General features: G+C 36.0%; 1 protein-coding gene across 3 annotated transcripts in view; it reads right to left on the bottom strand.

Moving 5' to 3' along the window:
* Nucleotides 1–6802: 6802 nt before the first annotated feature.
* Nucleotides 6803–19554, bottom strand: part of LOC120527377 (AN1-type zinc finger protein 5-like) — a 50710-nt gene continuing 37958 nt past the window's right edge. For all 3 annotated transcript variants that reach the window (XM_039750725.1, XM_039750726.1, XM_039750724.1), the window contains 2 exons: nt 13922–14050; nt 6803–9446 (listed from right to left, as the gene is read on the bottom strand). In XM_039750725.1, the coding sequence (XP_039606659.1) occupies nt 9298–9446; nt 13922–14050 (278 nt within the window). In that variant the 3' untranslated portion in view covers nt 6803–9297. The remainder of the gene's footprint in view (nt 9447–13921; nt 14051–19554) is intronic.

Raw genomic sequence — 19554 nt, 5'->3', positions numbered from 1 at the left:
ATCTTCAATTGCCAAAGTCTCCCTGCTTACACCCCCTGTTAAGCCCATAATGAGGTCAGCAGTTCCCATGATTCAAATGAAGGCAATTGACAGCTACCGAATTAACAGTTCAGAATTAAAAATAAATGCCATATTATCTTGTGAGTACATGAATTTCACTGCCACATCCCAAAGATCCTTGTATTAAGTTAATCAGTTATTCCATATTGGCACATTATAGTTTGTGTGTGTGTGTAAGAGAGAGTGAGTGAGCCGTATGTGGAAGATATGTTTGCAATCTTTTAATAGTGAGAAAGAACTGCCATCTCTGTCTTGTCATGGAGCACAGTTTAAACTTTTGACTAAAGGGTGTTATTTCATATCTAGAGGGCTCTAATAATGTTAAAAAACGTATTTAGAAGGCTGTAAACAGGTTTTCTATGCTCTAACTGCGAAAATATCAGATTTATAAATAAAGAATCCCACTTTGCGGAAATTCATTTATCGCGGTAGAGTCTGGAATGGATTACCTGCGATAAACGAGGGTTTACTGTATAGTCCCACATGTCTGAGTTTTGTTTGTCTCCTACAGGCTCACATTTGAAAGGTCTACAGGTGGAGGATTTCATGTTTTCACAGCAGCTTTCCAATTTTTCTCTTCATACCACAGCCTCAGTGAATCTGAACCTCTTGAAGATCAACTCCACCTTCTTGCTCCAAGACATTCTTGCTCCTAACTAACATTTTTTCTCTTCAGTTGAATAACAGCATTAAATGGGGTAGTATAAGCTACTTGAAACTGGAAAAAATCTAATTTTCACTTAAAAGGTCTGTTCAAAACTTTTCAAAATTTGGCAGTATCTAATCAATAACATTTTAGTATAAGCTTTCATTTTGGGGAAAAGGATGCCGACCCCCGTGACCCTGTGTTAGGATATAGCGGGTTGGATAACGGATGGATGGATACCCTCCTTTTCTTGCTCCTTTTATCGAGTAGCTTCAGTTGCTGGCTCCTTTCTCTTTCTCTTGGGTGGGGGTCGAATTTTGCTTTGATTTGTTAAATTTGACTTGACTATGTGGGATATTATCTGTTTCTAACTAAAATCAATAAAAATTAAACAAAACAGAAAAAAGGGGTAGTCCATGGCATCCAACTCTTTTTTCATATCTCTTGTGTTTTATTAATAAATATTATGTAAGAGCCAATATTACAAAGTTCATGTTAATGTTAAATTCACATAAGTGTTTGTTAATCTGAATAGAATATTAGTTTCACATATTTACTTAGATATTATCTAAGTAAAGGTCTTTTACTCCCTGTAAGCTAGCACTTAATAGAACTTTCTTAGCAATACTGGTAAAATCAGAGTGTTAATTAAATCAGTTAGGAATTGTCTCTCTTACAGGTAGAACATTGGCATACAGTTTTAAACACATAAACATATAAGCATTTGAAGTATGACTGTATGACCATACAGAAACAAATTAAACAAGTGAAGTAAGACTAGAACAAAACTTTCTTTAAACAAAAACTTTGCCTTTTTGTAATATGAATTTTTTTCTCTGTATTTGTGTGTGACCTGCTTTGCTTTGAATTTTATTAAAACCTTTAAAAGGAAGATACTTGGACTGTGGAATTATTATTTAAACCTGAATCATTCTATGACGTAAGCTGAAGCTGCAGAATTTTAGCAACTACACAGCTACATATTATACACTGGCTCTAAAATAAAGATAGATAGTACTTTATGTGTCCCAAAGGTATATTACATATTAATATGTAAGGTATATCACATATTATACACTATGTTTGTGTATCTATAGATTGTAGTAAAGAGAAGAACACAATCATAAAGGTTTGGGGTTTCCGGCCCAGTATACTGTAAAGTAGAGTTGGTCAGTTTTTTTTATAATCATTTACAATAGACGATGGTGGAAGTGATAGGCGGACAATTGCATATGGAAAGTGAGTATGCACAGGTGTATTGGAGATGGCTTCATCTTGTTCTACCATTGTGTGGATGGGAGGAGAAATGTGGTATGGGTGATCCTGAAGGAACAGTATGACAAGAGTGTTTTGGAGGTGAAAAGAGTGTCAGACAGAGTGTTGATTATGAAGCTGAAAATTGAAGGTGTGATGATGTTATTAGTGCATATGATCATATGCAACTTGGGTGTGCAATGGATGAGAAAGAATATTTCTGGGGTGAGTTGGATTAAGTAATGGAGAGTGTAACCAAGGGAGAGAGAGTGGTGATTGGAGCGGATTTCAATGAACAAGTTGGTGAAGGGAACAAAGGGGATTAGGAGATTATTCGTAGGTATGGTGTCAAGGAGACAAATGCGGAAGGTCAGATGATAGTGGATTTTTGCAAAAAGGATGGTCATAGCTGCAGTGAATATGCATTTTAAGGAGTGGGAGGAATACAATGTGACATACACGAGTGGTGGAAAATGCACATAAAGTAGGTGGATTATATCCTATGCAGGAGGGTCACTCAGAAGGATATTGGAGACTTCAAAGTGGTGGCATGGGAAAGCATAGTTAGGCAGCATAGGATGGTGGTTTATAGATGACGTTGGAGATCAAGAAAAGGATCAAATGGGGAAGTTGAAAAAGGAAGACTGTAGGGTGGAGTTCAGGGATGAGGTCAGACAGGAACTGGGTGGCAGTGAAGGGTTACCAGACAGCTGGGTGACTACAGCAGAGGTGGTAAGGGAGACAGCTAGAATGGTGCTTGGTGTGACATCTGAACAGAGGAAGCAGGACAAAGAACCTGGTGATGGAACGGGGAAGCACAGGAGAGTATACAGAGGAAGAGGATGGCGAAGTAGAAGTGTAATAGTCAGACAGATGAAGAAAGTAGACAAGAGTACAAGGAGAAAAGATGTAAGGTGAAGAGAGAGGTGCAGAAGGCTAAAGATAAAGTAGATGATGAGTTGTATCAGAGGTTGGACACCTCTGAGGAGGGAGAAAAGGACCTTTACCGATTGGCTAGACAGATGAACCAAGCTGGGAAAGATCAGCAGCAGGTTAGGGTGATAAAGGATAAAGATGGAAACATTCTCACAAGCAAGGAGAGTGTCTTGAGCAGATGGAAATAGTACTTTGAGACGTTGATGAATGAAGAGAATGAGAGAGAGAGAAGGTTGGATGATGTGGAGATAGTGAACCAGGAAGTACAATGGATTTGCAAGGAGGAACTAAGGAGAGCAATGATAAGGATGAAGAATGGGAAGGCTGTTGGTCCAGATGACATACCTGTGGAAGCATGGAGGTGTTTAGAAGAGATGGCAGTAGAGTTTTTAAGCAGATTGTTTAATTGAATCTTGGAAAGTGAGAGGATGCCTGAGGAGTGGAGTAGAAGTGTATTGGCACCGATTTTTAAGAATAAGGGTGATTGATATGCAGAGCTGTAGTAACTACAGAGGGATAAAATTAATCAACCACAGCATGAAGTTATTGGAGGAGTATTGGAAGCTAGGATGAGACATGAGGTGATGATTAGTGAGTGGTAGTATGGTTTCATGCTGGGAAAGAGCACAAAGAGATGCGAGCATATCACAGGGTGCCTCGAGAGGAGTTGTGGTATTGTATGAGGAAGAGAAGTATGTAAGAGTTGTACTAGATATGTACAAGGGAAGTGTGACAGTGGTGAGGTCACACCCCAGCTTGCCCCAGAATTTGAATGCCTGGGCAATCGGGGTCAAATTTCCAGTGCCGCCATTCCCTCGCCTGCTGGCCCGAGGTTACGCCGTTAACGGTTGAGTATCTCGGCCCTCAGGAGGTCATAATTAGCGGCTTCCTCATCGGGGAGATCGTGATAAGACCGCTGTGCAATGCCATTCAAGTACAGCACCAGTATGGATGCCCATTCCGACCTCAGCCACTGATTTCGAGAGGCAGTCCTCTCGAAGATCATTAAATATGACTCTATATCATCCAACTCGGACAGCGGGATGATTGGAGGCAGTGGAGGCCATGCGGGCCTCGGCTTTACCGCTTCAGCTGCCGCCAGCCGCGTCTTGGTCTCTGCCAGCTCCGCTTTTGTGGCTGCCTGCTCCAGCTTCATGGATTGGAGCTCATTTATCATCATGGTCAAAAACATTCTTCGGGCTTGTATCCTGCCGACTACGCCACTGTAATAAAGAGAAGAATACAATCATAAAGGTTTGGGGTTTCTTGTGAACGCTTTTGTCAGACACAGTTCCTGCACTCTCAGCTCTTATAAATTTTTATGTTTTCCTCATTTTAAGTTCCCAATTAAAGGAGACTTATTATGTCCAAATTTCATCCCGAAGGGTTATCAACAGAAGAAATGAGTACACGGGCAATCCTAGCACTGAGAAACGATGAAGTCAAACAAATTAACGTGAAAATAGTCACTCGGTTACGTGACATATTGGTTAAATACGTATCAGTAAACTATGCTGAAAACAGTTGGTGGTGATGTTGCGGAAGATGAAAACATCAACTTACAAAATCCCGTAGAATATCTACAAACGTTAAGGTCTTGCACCGGCTGAATTACTGTTGAAAGAAGGATGTATAGTAATGTTATTGCATAATTTATACATGAGTGATGTGCTATGTAATAGGACAAGATTAGTTGTATTCAAAATTGGTCAAACAATTCTGACATGTAAAATTTTAACAGGCAACAAGAAAGGTAATGTAGTACATCTTCCATGGACAACATTAGACACCAAAGGCGATCTTGATATGCCATTCATATTAAAATATTTACAGTTTCCTGTTAGAATAGCTTTTGCTATGACAATCAACAAATCACAGGGACAAACATTCAAAAAAACTGGTTTATTAGAGAGAAAGAAACGATATTCACTCACGGGCAGTTATGCGTTGCGTTGTCACGATCCAAGTCCAAGCACAGAATAAAAATTCAATGCGATATCGAAGAAAGTTAATTCCAAATAATGTTTTTACTTAAGTTTTACAGTAAAAGAGTAAGTTTAAAAAGTATTTGTGTGTTAATTTCAAAGCCAAACAGAACAAAAACATATAAAGCAACAAATACATATAACGCAACATAAAACATAATTTTCTTTCAATTTACTACGTTTTACTATTTTTAACTATGTACTTGCTGTAATGTAAAATAGTTAGTTCTATTATGCATATGTAACAATTCCCATGAAAATAACAATCTGTTTAAATTATGCATCCGCTTAACCATACGCGAGTGGTAAAGCTGCAAAATGACTAGCACATAGTGCCAGCAGGGGGTTGGCGAGCAAAGTGAGCAGGGGATGGAGCCCACTAGTTTTTTTATTGTAAAAGTGTCTTTTGATTGTATATGGAAATATGCAGTTTCATCATATAATGTCTTAACACACTCTTCCTCTGCAAAATGTTACATGTTCTGTGTATTGTACATCACTCTGATATTTAAACAGGAAAATAAATATTTATTCAGTTAGGAAATATTTATTAAGTCAAGGCATCCTCTTAACCAAGGTGACTTGTTTTCAGTTAACTACAGTTATTAATTTAACAAACATGTCTGGCCAAGATGTCTACAATGTTCCTGTCCCATTTCATATTTCCTCATATATTTTTACAATTAAAGGTTGCCATAAGATTGCATTACTTAGTCTCTTAGTCACATAATAATTTAAAGTTGGGGGCTGATTCAAAAACGTGCCTGTTTAAAAGAATGCCCTACAGCAAGACTGTCAACCTGAAGAATGCATAAGGGAAAGATGGAAAGATTTAGCAGCATTTAATACCAGCTGTCTATTAGGTGCTCACAGATGGAGAAAAATAAGCAGAAAAGCAATGCAAGATTTATTATATCTTTTTTTTCAATATTTATGACACATACAAGGTCTACCATGAAATTTAGATTGACAGTAATGGGAGTTGTCTTATAAAAATGGCTACATATTGGTCTCCGTACCTCTTGAAGCATTTTTGAGAAACGTGTCTTCTGTGGGGTCCTTCAGTATACTGGCAACAGCATTTTGAATTATTTCATCAGCCTCATTCATCTTATGACTGTCCTTGCACATCTACCAAACAAAATCTGAGTGCAACCATTAGATCAAGGAATTCCTCATTCCTCCTCCCAATGAATGGTCAGATTTGTACTTTGTACATATTTCACAGCAACCATTTTTAATTACTCTTTTAATTACCTAGGTACACCTTTAATAAAGACTGACTCCACGTTTTATTTTTACATTCTGAAAATTTTTTACTTTGTGTTAAAGAGACGAGGACTCTTCAGGGCCCTCATAAAAATACCGTTTGAACGTATACTTTGGACTCTGCAGAGTATGTCTAATCAAAAGAAACACCTCACTGATCCCAGTGATGGCTTTATGGAAGGCCATACATACAGTATGCCAGTTCTTAAAGACTAGCATGAGCACCTGCAAGAAGACTCCTTGAAGAAATGGCATTTTATTGAAGACTCTACCTCATGCTTCAGCAAAAAAAAAATCTGCATAACCTATAAAAACAGCCACAGCTTCAAGGGTGGTTCTGCCAGGTTTCATTTCCATACAACACAGAGTATTCACTATATTTCATTTAAACACGTTAGTCCAAGTGCAATAGACAAATTATGAATAGTTTCTCTTTACGAGAATATTCTTTTTCTTGCATGCGTGCTTGCCCTTAGTGCATGTGTATTAGTTTCACATCATACTACTTTTCCATTTAATTGTTACATAGAAAAGCTGACTAGATGAATTAAAATTAAACCCAAATAATATTATTATTATTAATGTTTTTGGATCACAGATTATATTTTAGGAAATATTGGAATCTCAAAAATGCACACCACTGCCAGTCTGGTATAATCTCTCTGTACATAATTTTATTTACATAATACAGTTTAGCATTAATGCTCAATAGCAAGATTATATGCAATACATAAATATGAACACACCTATCCCTCTTGAACAAGTTTGAATAACTAAAATGAAGTTGAAAAGAAAAAAGTGAAAATAATACATTAGTTTCAAAAGCAAAAATCTCACATTCCTATATGAGAAGAGCATTGGATAACCAAATAAAATACATAACTAGGAAAATGGATATGAAGCAATATCCCGACAAGGAATCTATTTACAAGAATATATGTTACCACACTGCTAATGTAGACTATATAGTTATACACATATACAGGAGCCAAAGCAGATTGTTCAACTTGCATTTAAATCTAAAAGGTAAACCTTTAAAGGAATACTGAGCCCAAATTTTCCTGAAAAATATATTTAGCCAAGGGGAAACCATTTTGCATTCTGGTTAAACAGTTCTTCAATATTGTGTAGGCGGCTGATGATCCTGTCTTGTCCGTGGTCTTGTCTTCGAACAGTGAAAAGACAGTAAATAGAAAGCAAAATCTCCACCAAGCATCTTCAGTGCCAAAGACATTCACAATGTCATGGAGGCTGATGGCATAAACAGAATTGTTCCTCTTGAAAACAACACATGAAACAAATTCATTTATTTTTATTTGTAAGTGGAATTTCCATCCGTTAGCAGTGAGAAAAATGGCAGAAGAGTACATTCAAAATAACCTGAATACCGTTTTCATTTATTTCTATGGTTCTGAATGCTTTATGTTCCTTATCACGGCTTTAAAGATGCTCTGTGGATAATTCGGCCTTTCATTTTTCATCATATAAACTCCTTTCCTAAATTCTGAACAACAGCTTAACTGTGGTGAATATCAGTGTTTCCTCTTATCTGAATAGATACTTTTCAAGAGAAAAAATATTAAGCCATGAAGTTTGGGAGGACTATTCCTTTAAACGACAGAGGTATTTTGTCAATAAATTGTCATATTAGAATCATACAGTATTTAGAATGGATGGCTATTTGGGTATAAGTACATTTTAAATATATATGCAACATAAAAATATACATACACACATTTTATTACACTACTGTTCAAGCTTTTAGATAAAACACACTGGTTTGAATAAAATCCTAGCACCAGCAAAATCAACCCTTTTAATTCAACTTTGCTTTTATTTCCTCCTTAGCTCCAACCACTGAATCCTGTATATATGTAGATATGTGTATGTGTACATATGCATGCAATTCACAGATCTGCTATGTAAACATACACATTATATATGTAAATATCAGCACAATCTCTAGGATGTCCCAAGAACCTTCCATTATGAACAGAAGTGGAAATACTGAACAAGCATTAGTGAAGTATATTGCCATTTCTACATTTCAGATATTTTACACTGTAGATAAGCAACCCATGCAATACACCCAAAATTACACTCCTACACCCAAGTAAATTTGAGAAGCAGACTACTGGGCATGGTTTCAGGCATCAGATTACTATCACTGCTTTGAAGAGTTCATTGTAAGCCTATAAACTCACTATCTCATAAAACTCTGCAGAACTTGTTTCAAAAGATGGACAGAACTGAACCATTTTAACTAATGGCACACAGCATTCTACTGGTTTACAATGCACACCTGCTCTTCTGAGCATATCCTTTTTCAACACTGAATCGTTACAATTATTTTTTAAATTACTTTTTTAACAGGCAGCTTATAAAAGACATTACGTTGATTTCAGCAAGTTTCCCACACATGCTATCGCATATGGCACAATATAACTTGCAATAACTTCATGACAGGATATGCATTTCCTGGAAAAGCAGCATCAGGTTAACAACTTCATCAGAAAGCGATTAAAACAAAATGTGGTTGAGGGGCAGGGAGTGACAGGGGGTTGATACCAAACACAGTCACATATCTTGTCCAAGAACACTAAGAACATCCAGGCAAGTTTTGTATTAAAGATGTGAATTTCACCTTCAACAGATCACAAAAGAACCTGAAGACATAAACAAGGGACAAAATATAATGCAAGTGTTTAATCTGCTCATCGGCCCAAAAGAAGTAGGCAAGCATGCAGACGCACCTTTCTAAGTCACCATTAGCACTGAAATCAATGCTTTGCTTGACAAGAAAAACCCAAAGCCATGAGAATTCCTTCCAAATTTTGGCACAAAAAGAATATGCCGGCTTTAAAGAAGATCATCTATCGCCTTTGAATAAAAGGTTGGCTGACAGTACGTAAGATTTCCTGAAATGATGCCCGGGACTGCATTATTTCCCTAAGCCAAGAGGAACGATACACAACGGGAATAAAGTAAAATGCTGAATAATCTTAAAAAAAAAGAAAAAAAGAAAAAAAAAGAAAAAGTGATCATTCATGCATGTGCTCAGTATATGAGTTTTGAGATCTTAAAAAAAAAGAAATTGTCCTTTCTTCACTCTTAACAGTGTTCAACAGAAAGAAAAAAGTGTCTGCCTTATATTCTCTGAATCTTGTCAGCTACGACGACAGGGTTTTCTTTCCTTATCTTTGCTGCTGCTTCTGCTTTGTAATCATAGGGGCAGTTGTGCTTGTCAGAGTAACGATGGAGCCCACAGAACAAATTTCCACAGCGACAATCAAAACCTGCCACACAAAAGAAAGAAGAATTAACAGTTGCTTAAAATAATCTGTCTTTTAACAAAAGTAAATATTCACAATAATTAACCGTATTTAAAATAGACCTCATATGCTCAATTTATTTTGGATTAAAACAAAAGCTTAATTACATTCAAATCTATTTAAAAAAACTTCTAAGTTTGCATTAACTTTCAACATTTAAATACTTTCTAATGCACTGCTTTATTACTTGGATGAAGAAAACATCATCTTTATTTGAAGTCTTCAGACAACAATCAGAAGCAAATTAAAACAATAGCATAAATACTGTATTACTTTAAAGATAGCACATACTGTATAAATCAATGATATTTTTTACAGTTGAGTAGCGGCCTGTAAATTCAGACAAATTTGTTTTAGAGAGTCAAATCACTGAAGCCACTACTGTTAAGAAGAAGATGCAAGATGTTAGAACCTGCCACAAAGTTGAACAACTAGGCACCAATTAAATAAACTATTACTTCTACACTCCTTTGCCCTTTAACCTTTAACATACATACTATCCCATCCATCCATTTTCCAACCTGCTGAATCCAAACACTGGGTCACAGGTGTCTGCTGGAGCCAATCCCAGCCAACACAGGGCACAAAGCAGGAACCAATCCTGGGCAGGATGCCAACCCACCACAGCACACTCACAAACACACCCACACACTAGGGCTAATTTAGAATCACCAATCCACCTAACCAGCATGTCTTTGGACTGTGGGAGGAAACCGGAGTGCCTGGAGGAAACCCACACAGACATGGGGAGAACATGCAAACTCCACATAGGGAGGACCCGGGAAGCGAACCCGGGTCTCCTAACGGCGAGGCAGCAGCGCTACCACTGCACCACCAACATACATACTATACAAATACAAACTCCTAAGAAAATTTAGGGTTACAGGGACTGGAACATATGCTGACAGCACTGGGTGCAAGGTGGGAAATAACCCTGGACATAGTAGCAGTTCAATACAGGGCCCACTCATGCATACACAATACTTGTATACACAGATGACCAATTTATAATCACCAATTAACCTGACAGCGCATCTATTCAGGGATGCTGGATAAAAAGGAGTAACTAGAAATAAAATGAAGAGAATGCAAACTCCCCACAGACAGTGGCTAAAGTCCAGATATGGACCTGCAATGTTAAATATGTGAGAAAACTGCATTAACTACTGTGCCATAGTGCTGCCCTAATGTAATAATCAACTAAACAAATGTCTTCTTCAGTATGGATACCTTTCAGCTCCAATATATGAGATCAGGTATTTAACATACCAAAACAGGAAGTTCTGTGGATTTACCCAAGAGTAATGGTCACTTCTCACTTAATACATTTTCTTGTACCCTTTAGTCTGTAGTGCACACTTTGCCAGAATATGAAGTACAACTTCACCCTTTACATTACCAAAGTGAAATCGCAACATCTTGCTGCACCACAGGAGTTACATTTGTCTTTTATTGCTGGCTGCTATGAGTCAAGTTAGCATGTGAGCAGAAGAGTAAGGAGGACACATTCTAATAGACTCTAAAATCCATTGGGCTTGACATGATGAGGAATGTATTAACTAAATACAGAAGAGAATGATGCTGATGGTCTCCGCTCAGCTACAGCAGATCCGGATTAAACCTGACCACACCGTGAAATGAAAATATATCACACAAGAAATGTCTAAAAACACATACCCATTATCAAATCTAGACAGAAAGTACAACTAATATTAACAATCAATTCAAGCTGGGAATAAACATTCTTCATTATTTGACAGGTAAAACAATATTGTATATTTATATATATGTACTGTATATGTGTGTCTTGTTAGAGTTATCTTCATTAAATGCTGGGAGATTACACCTGCTGTATATGTTATGGTGCTCAGCAGAGATGTGTGCTTTGAAGACAGATCTCTAGGACTGTCACTTGCTCCCAGCAGCAGCTGTGCTCCCTGAAGTTACACAGCAGATTATACCTCTCCTCAGCTAAAAGGACAGCTGCTTACCTGTGACAGAGCTTTTTGGACTGCTATTGCTGCTGCTGGTTACATTTAGTGACACCTGATTAGGGATTATGGAGTGTCACCTACCACCTTCCCAAGGCTATATATCAATTGAGCTGCTCATCTACATGTATGTCTGAGATGACTTGTGTGTGCTGCTGGTTATATTCAGCATGAAAACACAAAGTAATTAAAAATAGTGACAAAGTCTGTAGTGAGCAGTACTATTCCACACTGTCAGTGAGAGCTGTATCAAAGTTAGTTTTTATTTTTTGTTTCTGTAAGAAAAAAAATGAAGTTACTATATTAAAATTAACTGACATTCAGGAGAAAAAAACTGGGGGGTATGTGCTTGTTCATTTCTGCGGAATTGCTGCAACTGAAGATAGCTGTAACACTTTGGCATAATATTTTAATAAACAAATTGAGAGCTAGATTTTATCATGTGTGCTTTTTTAGTTTAATAAACTAAACTTTTTTAAGTTTAATATTTTGTGCTAAAAGTATTGAGATTACTATCACATTTACAAATGTGGCAGCAAAAATATTATTAATGATTTAAACCAAATAAATATCCTTTCCTGCAGTAACCAACAAAGTCTAGAATGAGGTAAGGTATGAGGAGTTGCAACAAGTTTCTTGGTAAGCCACACTAAAAGCCTTTATCCAAAGTGACTTACAACATTTGAGATACAATTGGTTACATTTCTTTTTTCCAATTGGGGCACAGGCAGGTGAAGTAACATTCTCAGGGTCACAGGGTCAAGGTTTTAAGTCCAAAGCCTTAACCAAGGAGGGAATAACATTGAAGAGAGACAGTCAAAACTTTTACCCACAGGAAACATTTTCTGTGGTGCAACAAAACTTTCATGCAGGAAGCACTGAGGACAGGGCTGTCCACAACATAAATAGGGGAGCTAAGCTCTGAAAAAGATGGAAAATTCTCATTTGGACCTGAGTGCAATACTACTACAGAAAATAAAAGTTCATGGATTGAGAATTTAGGTCATATGTAAGTATGTTTAGCAAGATAATTATTCAAGTCTTATTCATTTACTTATTTGAATAGCAACTATTTAAAGAGGTCTTTTATGAATACAGTAGATCTGACTTTCGTACAGAGAGATCTAGGACATTTTAGAGGGTAACTATTCTATACAACTTCAGCACTCGGCAGTTCAAATTACTTGGTGTTTAAAGGGAAAAATTTAATGTGGAATTCACTAACAAAAACAGTAATTCTGAATAAAAAGAAAGATAATCTTTGTTAAATATTTAGCTGAGGTTTAGGTGAGCGTCCTACAAGGTGGATTGATAATCAGCTCATGGCGAGTCATATTATTGAACCCCAAAAGTATAAGTATGTCCTCCTCACAGTCTAAAGATGAAAAGGTCAGTGAAAACATACATTTCAGGTTATAAAAGCTAGAAGAATTATCCTAAGACTATATATATATATATATATATATATATATATATATATATATATATATATAGTCACACACGCGCATGGGAACCAGCTGAAGGGCCTAAACACTAGTAATTCTACGCCAGGCCAGGGGTGGCGGAGTGTACTGACTTTCTCTCTCAGTCCCTTGCAGACCTTTCCGGAAATCCGCCTGTTGCCGGCCCCAAGGATGATGTCACTTCCGGGCACAAGGACACCACTCCCAGTTCCGGCATAGATGACGGCACTTCCCTTCCAGCCCTTTAAAACTGCCATCTTGCCTCAGTACAGGCTGTTCTGGACTCTGAACTAAGTAGTTGCTATTTACAACTACTTTTGCAGCCGATTCAATTATACGGGTGGCTGCCCCCAAATCTTTATGATGTCTCCGACTCATTCTTATCACAGTATATATATATATATATATATATATATATATATATATATATATATGACACTGCCCACATACAGAGCTGGACAAAAGGAGGTTTATAACTGTTTGTATGGATAAAGACATGCAGGTATGATTATTACAATAGCTTTAATAACTCAACAGCTTTATTAACTAAAAAGAATGTCACAATGACACTGTGCACTTAGGTACAATTTCGTAAGTGCTCAAATTGCTAGCTTTGCTTACTCATAAGTTTAAAACTACTTCTGCCCACCATCGCATATTTGATTCTTTTTTTCTGTAATGGTGCTGTGTGTAACCGTAAGTTACTGGTGGAACTAAACTTAATTTCCTGGTTTGTATTTTTTATATGTAAAAAACACACACCTGAGGAGCCTGTATAACTGTTTATATGTTGTCTTAAATTTTTTCAAACAAAGTAGTGACATTTACCTTAACTGTTAAAAAAATTTGCATTAAAAAAAAACTGTTAGTTTCTGTGATTTCTAAGCTTGCCAAAGCAAAGTACATGCACTTAACAAAACCATACCCAGTGAATCATTGGTATTAAAATACAATGTCCAGAGGCACTGGTTATTAAAATGCCTACCTGTTAGTCCAACCTTTTTCCTGCACATAAAACATCGATTTTTCTTTGTTTTGGGGAGTTCAGGGGCTTTGGGTTCTTCACTGCCTGATGCACAGGGATGTGAAGTTGATGCCGTTGGCTGAGTAACAACTAAAATAAAAAGACCACAACATATGAAAACAATTCATATGAAAATTAGAATTAATTCCACCTTATTTTTCTGTAACTTTGATTTTAACTATGAACATGCATGGTCACTTTCTTTAAATAAAACTGACACTATAATGTTTATTTCATTTATGATAAATAACATGAATTTTACTTTTATTGAGAACACAAAAGAGCAAAGTTACAAAAAAAGACAAAATGTAGCTCTGTTTCAGAATTTTAAATCAGACAAGATTGCTTTAAGCATCATCTCTTAGCAGGATGGCTCAGGCTTTAAGGCAAGCTGCAACTCAAAGATTTAGAGAATCACAGACATACTGATGGAGAATATGGAACACAAATTTTATAACATTTTTTTCTAAGAGTACCACCTGGTCATCTACAAGTATGCATTGCACATATGTAGAAAACGGTATCCCTCTACAGAAAAAAGGAATAACTGCAGTTTTATTTCAGTGACTATATGATCAATTGTATGTTCTTTTAAAATGAAAATACCAAAAAAATAAATAAAAAATCAAATAAGTTATCTAACAAGTTAGGGTCCATATATATTTTAAAAACACTACAGCTAATGTATATTTTTTCACAGAAATTCTGAGCTCTAAGGCCCCATCCACATTATTATGTTTTTGTTTAAAAAATCAGACATTAGTATTCATTTCTGTGTTTCATCTCAACCCTGAAAATGGAGACTTCTCAAAACTCTTTCCAGTGCAGTATTCTCTTGAAAATGCAGCCTCACTGTTGTAATGTTGACGGGCAAAAACGTAAGTTTTCGAAAATGCAGACACTAATCATACTCTGATTTGTTCATGCTTATTACATAGCCGCTCCACTATTGTTGCTTATATGTATGCAACTAAATTGTGTTTTGTACAGTATGAAGGCTGCATACATGCAGAAAAGGCAAAAAATGCACTGATTGCTACAGTATTATGGTAAATCTCATGACCTGCAATGTAGTGTAGGTGACCGTTTACATCATACGCATTTTCGATTATTTAAGCATGGATGGAGATGCTTTCGCAAACAAGGTAAAAACACTAGTATGGATGGAGATTGTTTTTGTTTACAAATGCAGTTTTAAAATGAAAGCATAGTATACTAAGACAGCCAGACAGGAGAATAAAGATTATCTGGCCTCTCATCAAGAAAGTTTTTTTTTTCTTTACACTCATATACAGTAAAACACTTGTTTCATTAATTAGCAAATCCTCTCGGGTTATGGCATTTCGCAGTGTCAAAGCAGTAATTTGGGTTAGCACTGAATAACTACTAGATAAGTTTAGGAAACAAACCAAATTATGCTCTTCCTTTAGCTATTAGTTTCTGTTGAAGTAAAAAGTATAGCATTTGCCTTTATTTAACTTCACTTTTTAAACATAATAACCTTCTTGAAGATCTATTGGTGTAATTATTTAAGACAAAATAAATGCAAAAAATTAGGACTAGTTAAATAACAAATTTATAATATAAAATGATTTGAAAACTGTGGCACTGTGAAATTGTATTTCATTGACAATGCTCCAATCATGTCAAAAAGGTCTTGTATAGTGAAAATTGGGTGTCATATCTTTACATTAAGAAAAACTACATTATAGAAATAAATTTATTTTACTAATCATAAACTATTAACCCCATAACACACCCCACCTTTGCACTTGGTTACCTTTAAAACAAAGGTGTAAGACTGAAGATACATAGTTACTTTCATAAAATTGTTGTAGATTTTGTCTGTTACAAAGTTGTTTAAAGAAATTATCGATGCTCTTTTATTAATCATTTTTATCAGTCCAAATATTATCACCAGTCATATTTGAAACATTTGGAAGTTTAGGCACATGACAATTTTAATAACAGTACAAACATTGGCATATTGATGGTTTAGTAATGCATTTACTATTTTACTTTTGCCTTCCTAATAAACCTTTGTAAATGATACAGGTAAAATTCTTTAACAACAGATTTCTTAACAAATGAAATTTTCATTATAACTAAGTATTTTTATGGTCCCGACAGATCCCCATATGACACGAGTCTATAGAAATCTCGTTACTACGAAATACATTCAGCAGATACTCTCATTACAACAAAGTGCCCAAAAGACCTCAAAATGCCTGAATGAATCATCCACAGAGCAGTTAGTTCTGTGGTCGCAGCTCAGTTGTGCACAACGATCCCCAAACGGAAACATTGTAATTTTTTTTCTTTCTTTTAACTTTTCTTGTACTGTCATTTTGCTGTTTTTGTTTTCTATGGTTTTCAGTGATACCTTTTGCTTATTGCTTGTCAACATTTGAAAAACATCCATTGGAATTTAACTCTTTACCCTCCTACAGAAATGGCAGACACGAAAAAACGATAATAGTTCATATTAGAGAAATAAAAAACTTTTAAGTTTTGCAGCTCTTGTTTCCAGCAAAAAGAAAACAGACTTTGCCAGTGAATTCAGAATTTCACCATTGACACTGTCAACTTTCTTTAAAGACCAATCTTGGGTTGCAAACGTATGCGAACTACTGCATTTGAAGATGTCGAAAAAGCGTTTTTTATGTGGTTCAGTGATGCTCGTTCAAGAAACATTCCTATTAATGCGGCACTCATTCAAGAAAATGTGAGGTTTCTAAACTCTCTTGGGACCTTTCCCAACTGGACAATACGCTGAAGAGTGTCCCGAAGTGCAAACACCGCATCTGTGGAAGACTGTTTATCCATTGCAGAGGCAACAGCAGGCTCACAGCTCTGCTGTGGCTTGCCACCAAAGCAAACAGAAAAGATCTTGATGGGTGATGCAGGAAACATTGTAAATACAGGGAGCAGTATGTGTATAGGAGGGTGATAGATCATGCTACAATAAAAAACCCTGACGTTCCTGTATGAAGCTGATTAAAGCTGGTTTTGCTAAAGTACTGAGACTCAGTCTCATGTTTTGGGGTGCAAGACGGGGACTTACAGCGTGACCACGATATTTTAGGATCTGCTTCTGTGGTGCTTCACTGCAGCGCTGTGAGCCTGCTGTTGCTCTGCCCTGGCAACGGACAAACAATTTCCACAGATGCGGCAATCGCGCTTCTGGGCTGGATGCACTTCAGCTTGTTGTCCTGTTGGGTGGGGGGTGGGTACCAAAAAGAGTTCAGAAACCTCACAATATGATTAAGAAAAGGATGATTCGGCTTCTGATTGATAACTGTGCTACCCACTACATGCTTCCACATTTACGTAGATAATGTTCGCGTTGAATTCCTCACACCCAATTGCACAGCAGTGCTTCAGCCATTGGATCTGGGCATCATTCACACCCTGAAAGGGTATTATCGCAAAGGAAATGCTGAGAAAAATTCTCGTCAGCATAACTTGTAGACAGGAGGAGATTAAAATTAACGTGAAAGAAGCTATTAAAATGATTGCAAAAGCTTGGAGGCAAGATAAAGAAAGCACTATAGGGACAACTACAGAATCTCATTACTACGAAATTTTCATTACAATTAAATATTTTTTAGGTCCCTGGCAGTTCATTGTAAAGGTAATTTTACCTTTATATAAATTACATAAATTACACATGCTTATTAATTTCAAAAGAAGTATCTTCAATCTGAGCTCATTTTTAGTTTTACACTGCACCTGTAGTAACAAACTACTAACCAACATTTATTTTCATCACTAAGGCAAGTTCTAAGAAACCTTACTATAAAGAAATACCATACAAATATGTAATTGTTTACATAAGCTTTTACAATTATAGCCCATGGCCCAGACAGATTAAGTGACTAAGTGATACATTAAAAGTTACAAAGTAACACAATGAATAGAGATGCACTAATACTCCGATTCTTGACCATCCTTGAAAATTCTTTACCTATTTCAGATGTCATGCTACCAATATGTATTATTTCCCATATTTTTATTCTGGATTTTGTTCATACACAAATTTAAAGAAAGTTATGTCTTAAATGCACACTGACTCTATAAATGAGATAAACATTATGCTAGTGTTTAACTTTGTTTAAGGAACAAAATAAATAAAAGCAAAATACGTTCCATAAGTAATTCTTAATAGTAGTTCATAATTGTTTAAAATGAAAACTAATCATTTTGTACTGATGATCTGGCAACACAGTTCATCCTACTCATGCAAGATATCTGCTGAACATAATCTACACACTGATATTTTGTTGTGGAAAAAGAGCCAATATTAAATCCACACAGTGAGCCTTGTGAGCAGTCTTCTTTCAAAAGCTTATAAGTAATGTGTTATCACATTGAGCTAACAAATTAAAAATAATCTTGCCATTGGACCTACACATACCAAAGGCATTATATTTTGCTACATGCTGTGATTTTTCTGTGAGAATCTGTTAAAACTTTATATTGCCATATGTTTTACTAGTGTAGCAAAATGCCCTTTTATTAATTAGGGCATAATGGTCAATTGTAAGTCTGTCTGTTTCGATCACATTGCAAATATGCTAGCCCTTACATCCATCCTTCTTTGTACATCTTGTTGCTTTTATTAATCAAATATTCTAGCTGTTATGTCCTTCTTTCATTTTGCTTTTAATTGGTTTTGTTCACTTTGCAGCTGGATGCTGAACAACATTACGCCTGGAAACAGAAACCAGACATTTTATCATTTTATATTGATAAGATTAAGATTAGTAAAGATTTTTGCTTTAGATTGTTACATTAAACATGAAGAAATTAATTTAAAATTGTTTATGAATATATCTAAATTATACTCTGCACAAAATAATTTCTCACTTATTAATGCAATTTTAAATCATAATTTTTCTTTGGAAATTAGTGCTGACGTTCTATCTAGTTAAGTGGATAAAAATGTCTCTCTTGAAAATATTGCCAAAGATAATAATACCACTTGCAAGTTATTCTTTTGGAGTATACACAATATATCTGTAATATGAAGATAAATCCGTTTTCATAAAAAAATGCAAAAAAGAATGCACATCTTATATCAGTTAGTAATTGGGTTTGCAGTACAGGAGTACTAATGTATACAGGTATTAAGATTATATAGAGTAACAGCAGTGAATCACCTGGATGGGATGGCAGCCCAATGAAATGGGCACACAAATGCAAAATCACAAGAAATGGATTTGAAAATATCTAAGACTTGCAAACAATTGAAATGTAGTTTCTGTGTTATTCTTTGGCAGACTCATCAAATTTTGTATTACCCAAACACATGGTATATATATGTGACCTTATATTAAATTGCTCTTTAAATCCTTAAGTCTGAAAACATTTTGTTAAACCGATCTTACATGCAAAGTTAATAAACAGGCAGTAGCTGGCTCAATTCCTACCACCTGACAGGAAAATGTGCACTATTTTAAGATGTCTGATTTTGTGCATATACATTACAATGGTTTAGTTACACAGTCTATGTGAAGACACTGTGTTTCCCCACATTTTAAAAACAACTTTAGGTAGACTTGGTATTGCAAGTCTGGTTTTGAGTGCGTCAG

The sequence above is a fragment of the Polypterus senegalus genome, chromosome 4, assembly GCF_016835505.1.
Source record: "Polypterus senegalus isolate Bchr_013 chromosome 4, ASM1683550v1, whole genome shotgun sequence".
NCBI lineage: Eukaryota > Metazoa > Chordata > Cladistia > Polypteriformes > Polypteridae > Polypterus > Polypterus senegalus.
The sequence above is the reverse complement of the archived record's forward strand: the minus strand, read 5'-3'. Positions and strand labels throughout refer to the sequence as shown.